At 46.0% G+C, this 17,411-nt stretch overlaps 1 protein-coding gene across 6 annotated transcripts in view; it reads left to right on the top strand.

Annotated features, from left to right (window-relative positions):
- FERMT2 (FERM domain containing kindlin 2) overlaps window positions 1–11,441 on the top strand; it is a 54,227-nt gene extending 42,786 nt beyond the window's left edge. For 4 of the 6 annotated variants that reach the window (XM_083166614.1, XM_083166618.1, XM_083166615.1 and 1 more), the window contains 6 exons: window positions 1,195–1,301; window positions 2,603–2,824; window positions 5,087–5,107; window positions 6,785–6,909; window positions 7,080–7,221; window positions 8,639–11,441. In XM_083166614.1, coding sequence (XP_083022740.1) covers window positions 1,195–1,301; window positions 2,603–2,824; window positions 5,087–5,107; window positions 6,785–6,909; window positions 7,080–7,221; window positions 8,639–8,812 — 791 coding nt within the window. In that variant the 3' untranslated portion in view covers window positions 8,813–11,441. The remainder of the gene's footprint in view (window positions 1–1,194; window positions 1,302–2,602; window positions 2,825–5,086; window positions 5,108–6,784; window positions 6,910–7,079; window positions 7,222–8,638) is intronic. The other 2 variants (XM_083166617.1, XM_083166619.1) reach the window with 1 other exon arrangement.
- The last annotated feature ends 5,970 nt before the right edge of the window (window positions 11,442–17,411 follow it).

Genomic DNA, 17,411 nt, shown 5'->3' on the forward strand with positions numbered 1-17,411 from the left:
GTAGCTGGGGGCGAGTAGCTTGTGACCCCATCGCTCTGTCTAGCTGTGAAGGCCAGATGATGTCAGGACACAGCCATGACGGATAAAACCAGGAATAACTTTTTGGGAACCGTGACCTACTCTAGGAGCTGGTGACTGGTGCTGAAAGAATGCTCGTTCGTAATCTGAGCACAACGGCTGAGGGATCTCTCTGTACCATATTAAAGGGTAGCTGTGGTCCCACCTTATGTAGGTTTTAAGGGATGGGTTAAATTTAAATTGACCAAAATTCCAAAAATTTGATGTCTTGAAGATCTTAACGCCACCACTTTTGATTTGTTAGAAAGAAAGTGTTCATCACCCAACTACTGAGTTGCATGGAGTCTCCTGGGCCTCTCTGCTACTGTGTTCGGGGGCTGAATAACTAAGGGCTAAAGGGGGGGCAGACCATCTACAGCATACCCCAATTCTGAGTCCCACTTTGAGCTGCCAATGTCTGGTCATGGCACCATACTCTGGCATGTCTGTTGCCTGCAGTGGTGGCAAATTTGCTGCAGCCTTCCTTTGTGTGGTTCTGATTTTTTTTCTTTTTCTAGGGACCCTGACTGTGCATGGAATAGGGGGGGGTCATAGTTCAGATACTCCTGGTCTGGCTGCTGGTACTTAAATACTACTCCACCCTGTTCTGACTGTTTTTTACTTTGGGATTGGGTCTTGCTCCTTCTTTCCTTGTTTAGGCTTCTACAATTGTTGCGGTTTCCAGATTTATTTAATCTGATCTTTTGCAACGGTGCTCTGGAAACCGGACAAGGCGCTGAATTGTCTACTCTGTCCCAACAATCTCGCTGCATTGTAATGCCTTTGCTCGCCTCCCTCTCCTTTTATAGAACAATGCAGTACAGTATACCCTAATGTTAAGGATGACACATCCTGTAGATCATTGAGGCACAAGTGACCAGGGATGGGGAACCTTCAGGCCCTCCGCTGTTGTTGAACTACACATCCTAGCATGGCCTGCAAAAGTTGTAGCATGGCCACATAGCAAAACTATAATGGGCCATGCTGGGATGTGTAGTTCCACAACAGCTGGAGGGCCTGAAGGTTCCCCATCCCTGCTTTAGACGCTGCTCCGGCTTGGGAGTGGAACATGGCGTGATGCTGTGACAATGGGGAAATGCACAGCGTGTTTCTATAACAAACATTCCTCTATTGCAGGCTGCGAAGTGACCCCAGACGTCAACATTTCTGGCCAGAAGTTTATCATCAAGCTCCTCATACCAGTTAGCGAAGGAATGAACGAGATCTGGCTCCGGTGTGAAACCGTAAGATACCGTAATGTACATCTCAGAGTCTGGGGACATCCTGCAGCATGAATATGGCCCGTTAGGTCGACCATTATTGGTCAACATACATTAGGTCAACATGGATACCGCTTAAGTGTACGGTGTGGTTTTCTGCACTCTCCGTGCTTCGGGCACGGTGCCCCACTGCCCCTTGGTACACTCTTTAATCTCACTCTATGCCCACGGGGTTGGTAAACTCCTTTCGACCTTTTTTTCATGGGTCAGCCTTTTGACTGTACGGTCTACCAAATGACGGCATCCCTTGTCACTAGCTGCACCCGTGATTTACCACTTACCTGTCAGTATCCGGATGATCGGTCAATAGGTCAACCATGAATAGGTTGTAAATTCAACGTGCACAAAAGGCCACAATGCACTAGGTCAACATTGACAAAAGATTGGCACAAACGATCAGTCGACATGTTAATGATTGTTGGAGGAAAAGGTCGACTTGAGTTCTTCATTAAATAAAATTGTGTGTATTTTTCATTCTTTATGATCCACGTCGACTATAATTTGGAACCGTAAACTGTGCTGAGCACAGCGAGGCATCACGCCCGAAGTATGGCGAGCTGTGCAACGGTACGCCGTATGCGGGAATCCATGTTGACAAATGACATTAACACAAAGTCATGTTGACATTTTCGGTGTCGACTTATTGCTTGTGACGACCCTGTCTGTAGACCTCTTCCATGATGACCTAGTAACGTTCAATCTAGACACTGGACCTATGATCCACATACTGCCTAGAGTTGGGAATCTCCTCCAGTTAGGGAGAGGCCAGCAGTGGTGCCCTCTAGTGGTCGGTGCTGTTGTGCTACCCCTGAGGTAGACCTATTGAATGTCTGTCTAATAATCCACACCCCTCCCGTTCTTGGTTGGCACTGACGGCATAGAGTAGTACCATAGTATTGCCCACCTCATGTGGCCAGGGATCGGTCTTCCTTGTCACAGTACTATGGAGTAGGCGTTGATCTGCTGACTGGCGACACTCCCTATGCGGAACTGGCACGCCATCAGTGAGTTCTGGCACTGTTCTAGGTATGTTGCTTATGTATGGTTTAATTGTCCCCAAACAATGCTCCAGCAGGTACACATGGGTCTCTGAAATCATCGCTGTATGATCATTATTACATTTTGGGGTTGGTATACTTATGGGTATATTGTCCAATGAAACCCTTCACCCTATATTGTGTAAATCCTCTGCTTATTATTATTATTATTATTATCATCTGTGCTGCTTCCAGTTTATCTGTAACTGTTTGTTTGTATCCTGGCAGGAGAAGCAGTATGCCCACTGGATGGCAGCCTGCAGGTTGGCGTCCAAAGGCAAGACCATGGCAGACAGTTCTTACAACCTAGAGGTCCAGAACATCTTGTCCTTCCTGAAGATGCAGCACCTGAACCCAGACCCCCAGTTCATCCCTGACCAAGTCAACTCTGACATTAACCCAGAATGTGTCGTGTCACCCCGATACTTAAAGAAGTACAAGAACAAGCAGGTACCGGCGACCGCCTCCTCCTCCTGTTGGCGGGTTTATCGGACACCGGTGCCTGATCTGGCTTATAGCGCAGTACACGGCATGGGGCTTTGTGTGGTGTATGCGAGGCTGCAGCAAACGGTTAATAGTGACATGCCTGCCCACATCCGGCAAGCCGGCTCCCTCTATGGTCCCAGAGGTCGGATGGGCCGTTTCTGTAGCACAGATTCTCATGACATGTACATTGCAGGATGTGCTGTGCCAGGGGAATGTGGGGAATGTTATCTGTCTGTTGCCAGTGATAGCTGTCCTCTGGCTGCTCGGTACAAAGGACCTTTATTCAGTTAGTCCTACAGACTTTTACATTCTTTTATTATCTTTATTAACAGTCTTGGAGGGAATAAATGATATTCTTTCACCGAAAAAACCTCATCCTATATAGTGATTAAAAATAGTAAGTTAATCCAAACCCATTTTCTTCCGGAAACATAATTGCTTCCCATTGACTTAGAGCAATGGATCCCAAAACTTCGCGCCAAGATTTAAAAGAAAAAAGTTTGGTAACCAGTGACTGCCCCCAGTGGCCAAGCTGCGGCTGCCCTGGTCATATAGCGTGCTGGGATGGAGGATGTGTCTTGGTGCTTGACCAGCCTTCTTAGCCAATGATCTGATTGGCTAAATACACTTGCGCGTTAAGTTAAACAGGGATTTTTAAATCCCAATATGTGGTATCAGGCTTAGGGATGGCCATCGGTGCAAATGCCATCGATGGTGATACTGCAACAAGTCGTCAATAGTCATAAACTATGTGATGGATAACCAACGATCGTTTTAGCTATCAATGTTCATCCATTTTCTTTGATTGAATGGCCTGTTAGACAATCGGAACTGGGGGCGGGGCTTCAGAGATGTCTTGGTCGGAACTATGCTCCATGTTCTGACACCTTGTGGGAAATAAAAACCATTGGTTCTACTGTGCCATCGATGTAGGAAAACAATCTGGTTCTTCCACATCAATGGCAAAAGTATTAAACATCGGCCATAAGCCATTGGTTATTTTAAATAGTTGATTGCATCCCTAATCAGGTTTCAGTCTACACGGTGACCACTCGAGTAGTGGTGGCCCACACTAAATAGGATTGTATCTGCTGCCCATGGAACTGGATACGGTCATTGGGTCACCAGCAAGTATGTCGACGGGTCATTAGGCCGACATGGGTTTTTTACTGTCTTTTGAGCCAACATGTGCCAACAGGTGGTATTTCATGCACCTACCATCCACTAGTGAAGTGAGCCATGCGAGGGGACTCGGTGCTACGTCAGTGTTTGACTGTCGACTTTCCAGTAAAAAAAGTGAAGAAGAAAAAAACCCATGTCGACTTAATGACCATGTCGACCTAGTGTTGTCATCCTACTTGCTGGTGACCTATGGATCCATACCCCATGGAACCTCAGGATTGTCTAGACCTGGGGTAGCCAACCCTAGTCCTCGAGAGCTAACAACAGTGCATGTTTTGCAGGTCTCCTCACAGAATCACAAGTGAGCTAATTAGCTCCACCTGTTTATCTTTTAAAATGTGTCAGTGATTAATGAGTGCAGCTGTGCAGCAGCTAGGTTGTCTGGAAAATGTGAACTGTTGGTAGCTCTCGAGGGCTAGGGTTGGCTACCACTGGTCCTAGACCAACCGCTCTGATTTGTTTTAAAAAGTAGCACATTGATTTGGTGACTGCCATTAGTCACCCGCCAATCAGAGTGTAGGAGTGGGCATTACTATGATCAGGTGACAAAACAAATGGCTCACCTTTGTGGTGTGTTCATTGAGAACTGCCCACTCCAGCATTATCAGGGGGTCTGCAGAATGGAAGTGCCGGATGCCCTGATCAGGGAGGGAGACTTTTCAGTCAGCTGCTTGCAACCCAGCAAAGGGGGGTGTCTTATGCTTTTAAATCGGCGTTCTACACCGTGCATGTGGATGAGGTCACGTTCCGTGGACACTGAAATCTGGGATTTGTATGTAATGTTAGAACGATTCATACAGTAGCCGTCCTGCCTGCATCCTCCACCGCTGCAGTCACCTCCTGCTTTGCTTGTATTCACCTTTGCTTTTGTTTCTCTCTAAGGTAATTTGCATGTTTGGCCGGACCCGTGTTCTCGGGAGAAATGCTGAGCTTTTTCTTTTGCTTGTTTTATCCATAAATCTCATTTTGCTTTTTTTTGTTTTATCTCCACCTTCCCTGTTATCTTTGATCCTTCCTTCCATTTCTCGGCATTGCCGTCTGCAGCCAGGCTATGTAAGAGACTGGGTAAGTTGCTAGTATAAGTAGTGTATGTGTCAGTGGCCGATTTGCTGTAATGCACCTAATATATGTAGTGAGATGATCCGTGCAGTTAGTAAATCTACCCTACAGCTACTTTATTCCATGAAGTGTCTTCGTTAGCTGCTAATGTACAGCCGGGATGCCCAGCGCTCGGCTCAGTCACTGGTTACTCAGAGCTGGGCCCTGTCAGCTGTTAGGCAGAACCTTTGCGTGATTCTGGGTATTAGCCGGCTGGGGCGTTATGGCAGTTGTAGATTAACACGATATGTGCCAATGTTTGCCCAGTACCGATCTAGAGTCTGGTATTTCAGATAACCACTGACTTGTCCACGTGCCAGACACTTGTGTTTTGAATTCGTGTTCGTCATCTGCTGGCAGCAGCGGATGCGTGTCTGTGGATGGAATTCACTTTATCACCTAGTTTAGCTTGCCACGCACCCACATGGGTGCTAAGTGGGAGATACGGTCGTGTCCTCCCCCCCCCTCTTTTTTTGAGACACATGGAAGGTCAACACAAGGATAAGTTGACGGTTAAAAGGTCAACATGAGGTGTTTTTGTGCTGGGCGTGGATGGTGCATAGAATAGTGTTCTGAGCGCAGCAGTAAACTTCGATTGTGTCCATGTCGACATTCGGGACACTTAAACGTGAAAAAACACATGTCGACCTTCCAACCCTGTCGACCTTAGCCATGTCAACCTATTTCAGTGGCCGACCCAATGCATGTCTACCTCAATTGGGTTGTCCCATTCTCTGTGATTTGGATAGAAGGTTTCACAGTAAGGGGGCACGCATATTTTCGCATAAACACTGAACGGGTGTGGATCAGTTTGTCACCAGCAAGTTGTTAGACAGTCATTAGGTCGACAGTCATTAGGTCGACAGTCAAAAGGTCGACATTGGGGTTTTTCAAATTTTTGACCCGAATGTCGACATGGACACAGGTTAAAGTGCACCGCGTCCGCTCACCATGCTCTTATTTATTCTCCCACCACGCCCTTGTGGATGGTAGGGCATGAAATACCGCCTGTCAGCTCAAAAAAACAATGAAAAACCCCATGTCTATCTAATGACCCTGTCGACCTTCCTGCATGTCGACCTAATGTCTAACAACTTGCCAGTGAATCCCCACTGAACGATCCGGACAACATTCATTCCACGTGGCCCGAACTGACTCATCGGGCAGAGATCATTATAGTGTGTACCCGGCTTAAGTTATGCCAGGGACAGATGTAAGGAATCTGGATGAGTGGGAACCTTTTATTTACTGATATGTAGCGTTTGTATCATTACTAATCTTTTCAGTGCATGTTGTGCAGTTCTTCTTTGCATTTAACCCCTTATCAGTTGTTCTGTTTCACCCTTATCCACCCAGTGCCCAACATTTCTTTCTGCCATCAGCTGTCTCCCATCTTAAGTAAAAATACAATATCCCCTAATACAGCCCTTTTATTGGGTCCGGAGCTAATCCTTTAGCATACATGTCATTTGCAAACAAACTAAAGGGAGTAGGTTGCTGCTGACGCCATAACAACGTTCCTGCAAATTCCGGCCAGACGTAATCAGACTTTGTTATACCACCTTGATAACGCTGCTCCTTCATGTCATCCTTATTCATTTGCGTGTGGATTTCTGTTCTGACCCGTCTTTTATTGTTGCTCAGATTACAGCCCGGATCCTGGAGGCGCACCAGAACGTGGCTCAGATGAGTCTAATAGAAGCGAAGATGAGGTTCATCCAGGCCTGGCAGTCGCTGCCAGAATTTGGAATCACCCATTTTATCGCCAGGTCAGTACGGACTCTGTCTGGCGCAAGGAATTTGTGTGCTATTTGGATCGGTAACAGAGACTGTGCGGGAAAGTGAAAGTATCTGACCTGGGAAATCCAGAACCCACCTTGCTCGTGGCACTGCTAATTCGCTGGTCATGTACTTACACAGGCTTCATGCTCTTCTGCAGGTTCCAAGGTGGCAAGAAAGAAGAGCTGATCGGCATTACCTACAATCGCCTCATCAGGATGGACGCAAACACTGGAGATGCTATTAAAACATGGCGGTTTAGCAACATGAAGCAATGGAATGTCAACTGGGAGATCAAAATGGTGAGACTTTTGAGCCGCTGATAAGATTTATCATAGGGGTGCATGTAGGTCTAACACTTGTTAAGAACTTGTATGGTACAGCTTTATCCCAGTCACTAGGAACAAGGCCTGTAATGACTCCGCTCCTGGTAGCACTGGCTTCATCTGCATTTATGTACAGGGATGTTGGGCTGTGATGGTGTTGAGGTTAGCCTAACTCCGGTCCTCCCCAAAACATTTTCTAGTGGATCTCTCCTTGCGCTCCTCCTGTATACACTGGGAGAGAAGCTAGCTTTCCCCAAACTGCCTTTGCAAAGCTGAAAGCCCACAATTCCCTACAATGCCCGTGTCCGCTCCGGCACGAAAGCTTCCTTCCAATGGATCAAAGGGGCGGTTATGGAACTCCAGCACAATTGGATGAGGCCCCTACAGCTGCTGAGAGGGTCTTCTGCCTGCAACCTACACCCATTGTGTTATGTGTTATGCCCAGACCAGTACTTAGGATGCTGCTAGGTCTTAAACCTCATGCAGTACATGTGGCTGGAGACCACAAGATTTTTGGCTGGAGTAATATACAAACATGCTGACGTCCAACAAGGAAATGGTAGAAAGAGGGCAGACCATGATCTTTATCTCCTCAGCAATGATACGGTGTACAAGTGCTGCTGGCAAGAGCGCTTGCAGGCTGTTTGTTGCCTACAATATAGAAGGGCTACAAATGTTACAGGCATACCGATTTTGGATACTGACTTGTGTCGCATGCCGTCTTATTTGGCTACGTAAGTGGTTCTCAACCTTATCCCTCACGCATCCTACAAGTCCTGTTCTGAGAATTGCTGTCCGTTGAAGCAGGTGGGATAAAAAATGAATGGGCAATGTAGATTAGCTCACCTGTGTGAGAGATCAGACCCTCCACAAAGAATGGCATGTTGGTGGCATTTGGGGACCCAGAGTTGTGAAACCATGGATTACATAATTGGCCTTGCCCAAGACCAGCCTTGCTCAATTGCCACTATGGGAGGAGATGTAGAAAATGCCTACCAACCAGCCCTTAACTGCCCTGTTACAGATGGTTCGTTTGAAAAATGATATTGCTATTTTAGGCATATTTACTAAGTCTTGGTGAGAGATAAAGTATGCAGAGACTCCTTTTTCTTTCTATACTTTGATCTTGAGGGGAGATGCGTCAAATATACAAAAGATAGACGTTCAGTTGAGAAAGCTCAGTCGTATAAAGGTCCTGTACGGACAGAAGTCTGCACAGTAGCACCTTGCTGTGAGTGTTTCTGCAGTTTATAGGGTAAAAGTTTATTTTGTTACTGTGTGTGTGTGTGTGTGTGTGTGTGTGTGTGTGTGTGTGTGTGTGTGTGTGGTTTTGGAAATCCCCAGGAAATTGTGCAGCCAGACAGCTTTTTCCCATGTGTTGTGTACCTTGCAGGTAACCGTGGAGTTTGCGGATGAAATGAGGCTTTCCTTCATATGCACCGAAGTGGATTGCAAAGTCGTTCACGAATTCATTGGTGGATACATTTTCCTGTCCACGCGGGCCAAGGACCAGAACGAAAGTCTCGACGAGGAGATGTTCTTCAAACTTACCAGTGGATGGGTGTGAGATCCATGCCCTGCTTTCCTCCCTGTTGCTGGGGCTGTTCTAATTTTAATTATTTTTTTTCCTAAGTATGCTGCTTAAGAAAAAAAAAACCCTTTAAATAAACGTTAGCTTGAGATGTATCCACTCTGAGAACGTATTGCATTTAGCGAGCTGCGTGCACTGACCAGAGCACTTCCTTTCGCCACCCCGGTGATCTGTATCCAGCTCCGCCCGCTGTCCAAAGGGTCACTGTCCAATATCAGGATCTCTACCATATGTGCTTTTCCGCCCATGGTCCAAGAGGCGGGTTCCCTTTTTTCTTAGCTGCTAAGGGGGCTAATTGTGTACTCAGCTAAAGATAGTGCAAGAAATGAGAGCTATTCACTACAGGGCTTAAAAAGAAAACAATCAGGTATAATGCATGTATTTTTTTTTTTTAATTCTATAGAACATTTGGTTCCTTGAGAAAGAAAAAAATATATAATTAATGTATGGACTTTTTAAATTGTCCTGCCTTCTGAATAGTGTTTTATCTTGTTACTTTTTCACCTATTAGGTCAACTTTAAATTTATGGGCTTTTTTTAAGAACAGTATTCAAGAAAACACACTAACGTAGGGTACCGGTCGCTTAGATTGGCAGGCGGCGGCCATTTTGAACCGATACTTCTGACCAAGTTAGTGATTCAACATGGAGTTGCTAAATCAAAGGGCAGCTTTTGAATAGAGCCAATGGGCTATGTCTTTACGGTCTAGTGACGCAATAGACAGTGTTCCTGTGAGGTTTGGTTCACCTGCAAACATGGCCGCCTCCGATTTATGTAGGCAATCGACACAATATAAGGTATAGTATCTACTTCATGCCCCATTATATTACCTTTTCCACTCTGACTATCTACACCGTATAGTATTAAGCAAAATGTAGTGTTCACCAGCGTTCTGTGCGACAGATATGCAATGATTCATGGCGATATGAAGTAAAGGTCTAATGAAGTATACAATTTTTTTTTTTTTTTTTTTTTTGTGTAACTTATGTAAAAAAAAAAAAAGTACAAAAAACACAAATTTTATAAAACTGTACAGTGTTTCTGTTTTTTGCCTACTTACTCACTGTGTTGCTTTAGGTAAAGTTATATCTGCAGTTAAAAAAAAAAAATACTTTTAAGAATGTATTCCTTTTTATTTGTGTATTAAAAAAAAATCACTACGTTTTATAATGTTCTCGTGTCACAGAACGATATAGTCTCTGCAATAGGTCATGTGGGTGGGGAAATATGGTGCTAGGACGACTTAACGAAACCTAAAATTCAAGCTCCTGATCTAGAACGTTTATAGTAACACAAAAAAAAAAAATCCTATATATTAAAAGGCTAGCGCGCTGCTCCTCACCTCTATGGTGGCGATTCAAGTGTTGCTACTAGATGGTGCCCGACAGATCAATTTTATGGTTATGATCGGTCATTTTGCCACGCAGGTATAAAATATCAGACGTACACTTGTGTAATACACAAAGGGGGTGATTCAGGACCGCTCGCTAAGCAGAAGTCGTTCGCTGCTAAACTCCGCCTGACTGAGAACACATCCCCCTCCCATTTGACCGAAGGAGAGAAATCATTCGATGGTTGCTGACCATCAAATGATTTCTCTCCCCTTCTTCAGAAAGAAGTAATCAAAAGTGACTTATTTCCGTCAGAGTCCCCCGAAGAGGGGGGGCTGGCATCATGTGGTGTCAGCAGCCCGCCTCTGGCAGGCATCGGCCCACCAGCATTCTCGGCGAAACTCCTAGAAAATGCTGGGCGTTCCCCTCTCTGTCCCCTACCCATTCATATGCCTCAGCGAGTTTGATACTCGCCGATGGTGTTCGAATATCCCCCCCCCCCTCCTATCGGAATGGATGCAAATTTGGTTCCTTGCGAGTCGACCTGAATCACCCCCATGCGGTTACCACTGCGTAGCATACGTAGACTACAAATAACCGGTCCGTGTGCGCTACACAATGCGCTAACTTTTAAGTTTTGTTAGGTCATGTGGGATTGTTATATGATTGTATATCAGGCTGTACTTTAGAGCTAGTGGCCCATTCAGGTGTATGACAGGTCTGGCATTGAACTGAAATAGAACAACCTTATACCCCATTCGGCTATGTCTAGTTGGCCGGCAACCGGCTCAGTGCTAAAGGTCACATACTATTCCGATAGAGACTGTGTCTCCTAGAGGGGTCGACGGGTCAATGCAGCAGAACCTTCATTTGTTGGCTGAGGAAAGTGCAATGAGAGACTAACACTAACCCTTTTCTGTTATATGTGCCACGACGCAGTCTATGCGGCCGATGTAACGCAAACTGCAAAGCCCCAACTGAATATTCCACAAAGTAGGAGGACTGACTTTTAGAATAGAATTAGATGTTCCTCCAATCTGAATGGTTAGGAGTTACTGACTATTGCGGAACCTGTTATGACCTATTTGATCTTAGTCCTCACATCCTGACAAGTTTCTGTCCCGTCGGATAACACCGCTCAATATTTGGCCATTCTGTCAATGGGCCGCACGAGAGACCTCATCCCTTCTACACAAGTTACAGTTTTGTTATGCTATGTTATGAATTAAATGATGTATAAATGCTTTTTATTTTAAATAAAAGATAACATTTTATTTGTTTTGGGTCTTTTTTTTTTTTTTTTTTTACATAAATTGTTTATGGAGGACGGGTGTCATTCACGTAACCTTATCAGGTATTGGTTTGGATAAGCTTCAAAGTGATAAAATGGAGAGTGATAAACAGCCAGCCAATCAGCTCCTACCTGATATTTTTCAAACACGGTCTGTGACATGGCAGGTAGGAGCTGATTGGCTGTTTATCACTCTCCATTTATCACTTTTAAAGCTTATTGCATCTGGCCCAAGGTCTGTTGGTCTCTGTTCACGCTCAGGTGTGTCCCTGATCCATATACAGTTTGTTTGTACACAGAGATGCCAAAATACATTTTTGGACCAGGACACTGATTGTCCTGGGGCCTCCACATCAAACACACACTTATAAATAGATATAAGCGTAAACTAATCAATGTAATAGAAATATGACATGGGACCCTCTGACTTGGTGTAACTAAACTGCTTCAGAACGTCATTTAAACTTTTTCAGTACATATAAGGCAGTTTCACACGCTCCAGCTCCGGCCGGGCGGCGAGACCCTGCATCGGGAAAAGCCGTGCTGTACACATTAGTTAATAATGGATAGGAGTGTGTCCATTCACATGGGATGGCCACGGCCCAGCTGCCCGGTTGCAGTCGGCTCTCACCACTGGAAAGGACAGCTGTCAGGCTGTGGCCATCCCAACCATTGTAAACTTCTGTGCACGGCACAGCCTCTTGGCCTTGCAGGGTTTCGGAGTCCGGCGGCTGCCGGTGTGTGTGTGAAAGGGGCCTAAATCATAGATCGCTTCTCTCATCCAATCAGGAATGGTCTGCTCCTCAGTGCTTGTCAAGTTGTAGCTATTTTAAAAACATGAGAGGGACCACCCAGACCAGGTGCCGGAGGAATGGGTTTGGGTGTTGTGGCCTGTTAACTTATTGCTCCACCCCCTCATACATTAAGTAAACAATGTAAAGTATTAAAAGGCTTTTTTTTTTTTTTTTTTATCCGATCCAAACTTTATTTAAACCAGTGTGAACCATTGGGAGTGTCTGTTCGGCTGTTACAGAAGAATGCTGATAACAGACATGCACACCGGTTTATATAACGAAAGAAAAAATGCTTGTTGTAGCAGACGGTTCTTTAACCCTTTGAGTGCCAAGTGAATTTGTCAAAATTGGTGTGCAAATAAACAAGCAAACATTTTTATTCACCATAATGACCTGTAATGTTTTCCTTTTACACAACATTTTTTAACATTATATAATAAATGTGAGCGACGCCGGCATTTTTAGCAGATATTTTGCACATCTCTCACAGATGTTGGCACTCAAAGGGTTAAGATGGCTTAGCAGAGCTGTAACTGCTGTGCCATTATCTTCCCAGTCTCCGGAGCAGAAGTGATGAATCTGACTGGACTGATCGCCAATTACTGGAATGATTGGGATGAAGCTTCTGCTGCTGCTGCATCCCAGGGGTTGACTTCTAGAAAGATGTGAACACATTTAAGGTTTCTTCCGTTTAATGGGGCAAAGAACTTCGGTACTTGTGTATTATCACGGTGCCCGTCTGCGCAACGTAGTTGGAGCGCATTGCATGCAATGCGATTTAGCACACCCCCACTATCCACGTCACCCCAAAGCGTGGGCAACGCAGGCAGTACGTGGCCTGTTTATACCTCCACTATCCCCGTTGACATGGCGTTACTTTTATAAAGTGTGGCATGCGGTTGCGGAATACATCCGTGTCCCCTCGCGGTGTTCACTGTGCTCGCCATGCTTTGGCCTCGTTTTCCACATCCCCTCACGGGGCTCGTGCGCTCGCCACACTTTATAAAATCAAATTCAGGCCGATGTTGATAGAGGGGGTATGCACCGGTCTGGAGAATGCGTACCGCATCCCCTAGCAGGGCTTGCTGCGCTCGCCATGCTTCGGGTTGATGTGGATAGTGGGGTTGTGCTAATTCGCATTGCATCACATCACACGCGATGCGATCCACGGGCAGGGGTGCCGTGAAACTGGACAAGTACCATTGCACGCAAATCGCATGCGATCCTACTACGCTGAATAAGACACTACGCTAACTACTTAACGGGCGCCGTGAACACACACAAGTACCAGAACTTCTAAATACTCCCTACAGTCGGCATATATGACTGTCCCAACTCGCCAATTATTATACATTTTACTGATCTTAACTATCAGGAGACTGACGCCAGAATTCTGACATCAATGAGGACGCCGACCCCAAAATCCTGACTGCTTGGATGATTAACATAAGTATGAGGGGGAGGTTAGGGTTAGGCTGCAGGGGGGTAAGTGCAGTATACTGACCTGACCCCTGTCGGTAGGTCTCACTTTGGTATGCCTGCATCTGTATTCCCAGATAGAAACGTGCAAAGCCTAAATGGAAAAATCTCCATATTGATATCACTCTGGGAATAGTTTGTACTCTACACAATCCGCATTTCTAATGTCCGTTCCTGAGACGACGTTGGAGCTTCCCACTAATTACATGGCTGTTACATCCAACTACAACCCACGGCCTGAGTCATTCCGTTCCATGCTTCCCGTCCACACGTTCGCGAGTTGCCGTCCAGCCAGCCGCCTCTTATGGCTAAAAAATTCAGAGCTAATATTTGTGTTCATATGTTATGTATGTTTCACCTCTGGCCGCACTCACATTGGGGGTCTATGCATGACGCAGCAAAGAGAGTGGAGAAGTGAGTTGCCCATGGCAACCAATCAGCATAAAAACAACAAATCTCACGTGCAGTCTGTGATTGGGAGGCTGCTCAGAGTGCAGCTGCCCAATTACATGCCTTCATTACTGTAGACGCAAACAAAATGCATATGGCTGCACCACCCATTCTAGTACGGGTGCAATTCAAGAGCGTGTGCAGAGCTTAGTCATCCGTAATATGCTCTGCACACGGGTGTACATTTATTTCTGCATCAGCCCTAAAGCTGGCCATGCATTAGATGCATATGATGCAGGTCATATGATTGATCGAACGAGATCTATTGTAGCAGAAGGTTATTAAATAGTGACCGCTGTATGTCAAGGAGTGCAAGCTCTTGTGACAAGTAGTATGCTAGCTCTGAAGATCAGTTTGACGGCTACTTCATCCCCCTATACTTTATGGCAATCAGCTCCTAACTACTATGTTACAGGCTGTGTTGGAAAAAAGGACAGGTTGGTACTTTATCTCTCTCCACTTTATCACTTCTGGATGCAGACTGACTCGGCTGATCCGCCAATCAGTATCCTATTTGTGTATAAGTAAACAGAGGGGCTAATTCAGCTTTGTTTGCACATCAAAAATAAAATCGCACAATTTGGCAAAAACCGTGCTGCGCTGCGCTGCCGGCGGGACAGATGTAACATGTGGAGAGAGAGTTACATTTGGGTAAGTTATATTGTTTCTGTGCAGGGTAAATACTGGCTGCGTTATTCTTACACTGCAATTTAGATTTCAGTTTGAACATACCTCACCCGACTCTCACTCTCTCTGCACATGTTACATCTGCCCCACCAGCAGCGCAGCATGGTTCTGTGCTTTTTTTTTGCTTTGCTAACCTGAATCCGTCCCAGAGTCTGATTTTAGCTGTTGCCCTCCCTTCGTGAGGCAGAGCGATTAAGTTGCGCCGAACGTCTCGCCAGGCGTCACTAGGTATACTCTCTGATCACATTTATTAGTTCAGTATGAATTTCGCTTAACTGTGATTAGAGAAAGGAGTTCCACGTTCTAGTCCCACCGTCCTACAAACGTAAGGCTGTACGGTAAATTGCAAGGGACTTAGGACCTTATTCTGGTCCGTTCACAGCAGGGCTGCATTCGCACGGGGACCAATGTTTTTGTAATGCGCATTTCTGCAGTACCTCGGACTGCGGACGAGGGGCGGCCCCGTTAGCATATGGGAACGCCCAGTGTTTCATGGGCATTCTCATGAGAACACTGGGTGTTCTAATGCTAATGAGGCCATGACGCTGGTGCGGGGTGCGGGAAGCTGACATCAGCGGATGTCAGCTGCCCGCCCATTTCCTTCCCAGCATGCACGCAGGGAAGTTCCCCCTGCCCTGCGAATGGACGTTACTGTGTAACATCCATTTGCAAACCCCTGCGAGCGAGTCGCCCGTGTGAATGGGTGGCGCCAGCCAACCATTGCCAAGGCGGGGTTTGGTGGACTCGCAACGCTGCGAAATCAACCAGAATAACCCCCTTAATCTGTGTTATAAAGTACATAAATGTGGGCGCGTTGTTCCGTGTACTGGGTGGGGACGACCACGCTGACCCACGTTTTCCATGATCTGCCGCCAGTCACAGCAGCTGGGGGAGGAGAGGTCGCCCATCCTCGGTCTCTGGCATTCCATGTAATGAAGTCACTCCCGCAGGCTGGTTTCATAGCGATATGTACGCAGAACATTTAGATTAACTATGGGCCAGATTCAGACCTGTTTGCTAGACTGCCTATACTGCCCAGTGAACAGGTCATCACCGCCATGGGAGAGAAATCATTCGATGGTCACCCACCATCAAATTATTTTTCTCCCCTTCAGAACTGACTTTAATTCCACCGATGATCTGCAAAAAGGGGGCGGGCGCTGACATCATGTGGTGTCAGCCATCCGCCCCCCTGCATGCATCGACACTCCTGCGTTCCTCTGGTGCCGCCCCTGCACGTGTTAACTCATCGGCGAGTGTGATAATCGCCAAAGGTGTTCGCACAGGGGTCTGCACATGTGTATATTCGCGCATGGGCAGCCCCCACACTATCAAACACGGGGCCAATTTCATACGGGTCCGAATCGGCTAATTTTATTCCGTGTTTTTTTTTTTTTAATTCTCTTGGAAACTTCTCCTAGCACAGGTCAGTTACCTATCACCAAGCACAGCCTGTAACATGGCAGTTAGGAGCTGAGAGTTGGTACTTTATCTCTCTTTGGGCCAGATTCTCTAAGCTTCAAAAGTGATAAAATGGAGAGTGATAAACAGCCAGCCAATCAGCTCCTGCCTGCCATTTTTCAAACACAGTCTGTAACATGGCAGTTAGGAGCTGATTTGCTGGCTGTTTACCACTCTCCATTTTATCACTTTTGAAGCTTAGAGAATCTGGCCCTTTATCACTCCACCACCAATGATTGTTAGCCTTGTCGGGATAGAATGGGCGGTACTATAGCATAAAATACTCGGGTCGTTAGCGTAGTACTTTATGAGAGATCATTATGTCTTCCACAGGTGGCATCTGGCGAGGCAATCAGAGGGACCCAGCCCCAAATGAGTCCTCCACTCATGCTTCCCGCTACAAAAGTAGTGTTGTCCTCACCAGTGGTGTCTTGTTCACAGGTGAGGTATATTCGCAACATACCTTATGACGCCAAATCAGTGTGTCTTCCCGCCAGAGGTGAGGACTCCATCGAACATGTAGATATGATCTCTCATATCGCTGATTGGTACTGAGATCAGGTAAGAGCCTTTAAAGCAGGCACGTCCAAACTATGGCCCTCCATTTGTTGTGAAACTACAAGTCCCATCATGCCTTGCCACAGTTTTGCTATTAGGGAATGCTAAAACTGTGGCAGGGCATGCTGGGATGTGTAGTTTCACAACAGCTGGAGAGCCACAGTTTGGACATGCCTGCTTTAAAGCATATGAAGGCTGTTCCACCATTAGCCGGTCCTGGAGATGACGTATGGCTGTGAGTCTACGGAAACAAGATGGCAGAAAAAATAATGACTTCCTTCCAAATGACTCCATGGGGTTATTTACTAAGATGGGAGTAGTAGTAGTACGTTTATTTATAAATAGTTCTATAATAGTTCTATTGAAGATGGGATGTTGCCCATAGCAACCAATTAGAATTTACTTATTGGCACCTTCTAGAACAGGCTTGTCCAACCTGCGGCCCTCCAGATGTGCTAAAACTACACATCCCAGCATGCCTTGCCACAATTTGGCTATGAGGGAATGCTAGAATGATGGCAATG

The sequence above is a fragment of the Crinia signifera genome, chromosome 12 (genome assembly GCF_055691185.1).
Source record: "Crinia signifera chromosome 12, ASM5569118v1, whole genome shotgun sequence".
Taxonomy (NCBI): domain Eukaryota; kingdom Metazoa; phylum Chordata; class Amphibia; order Anura; family Myobatrachidae; genus Crinia; species Crinia signifera.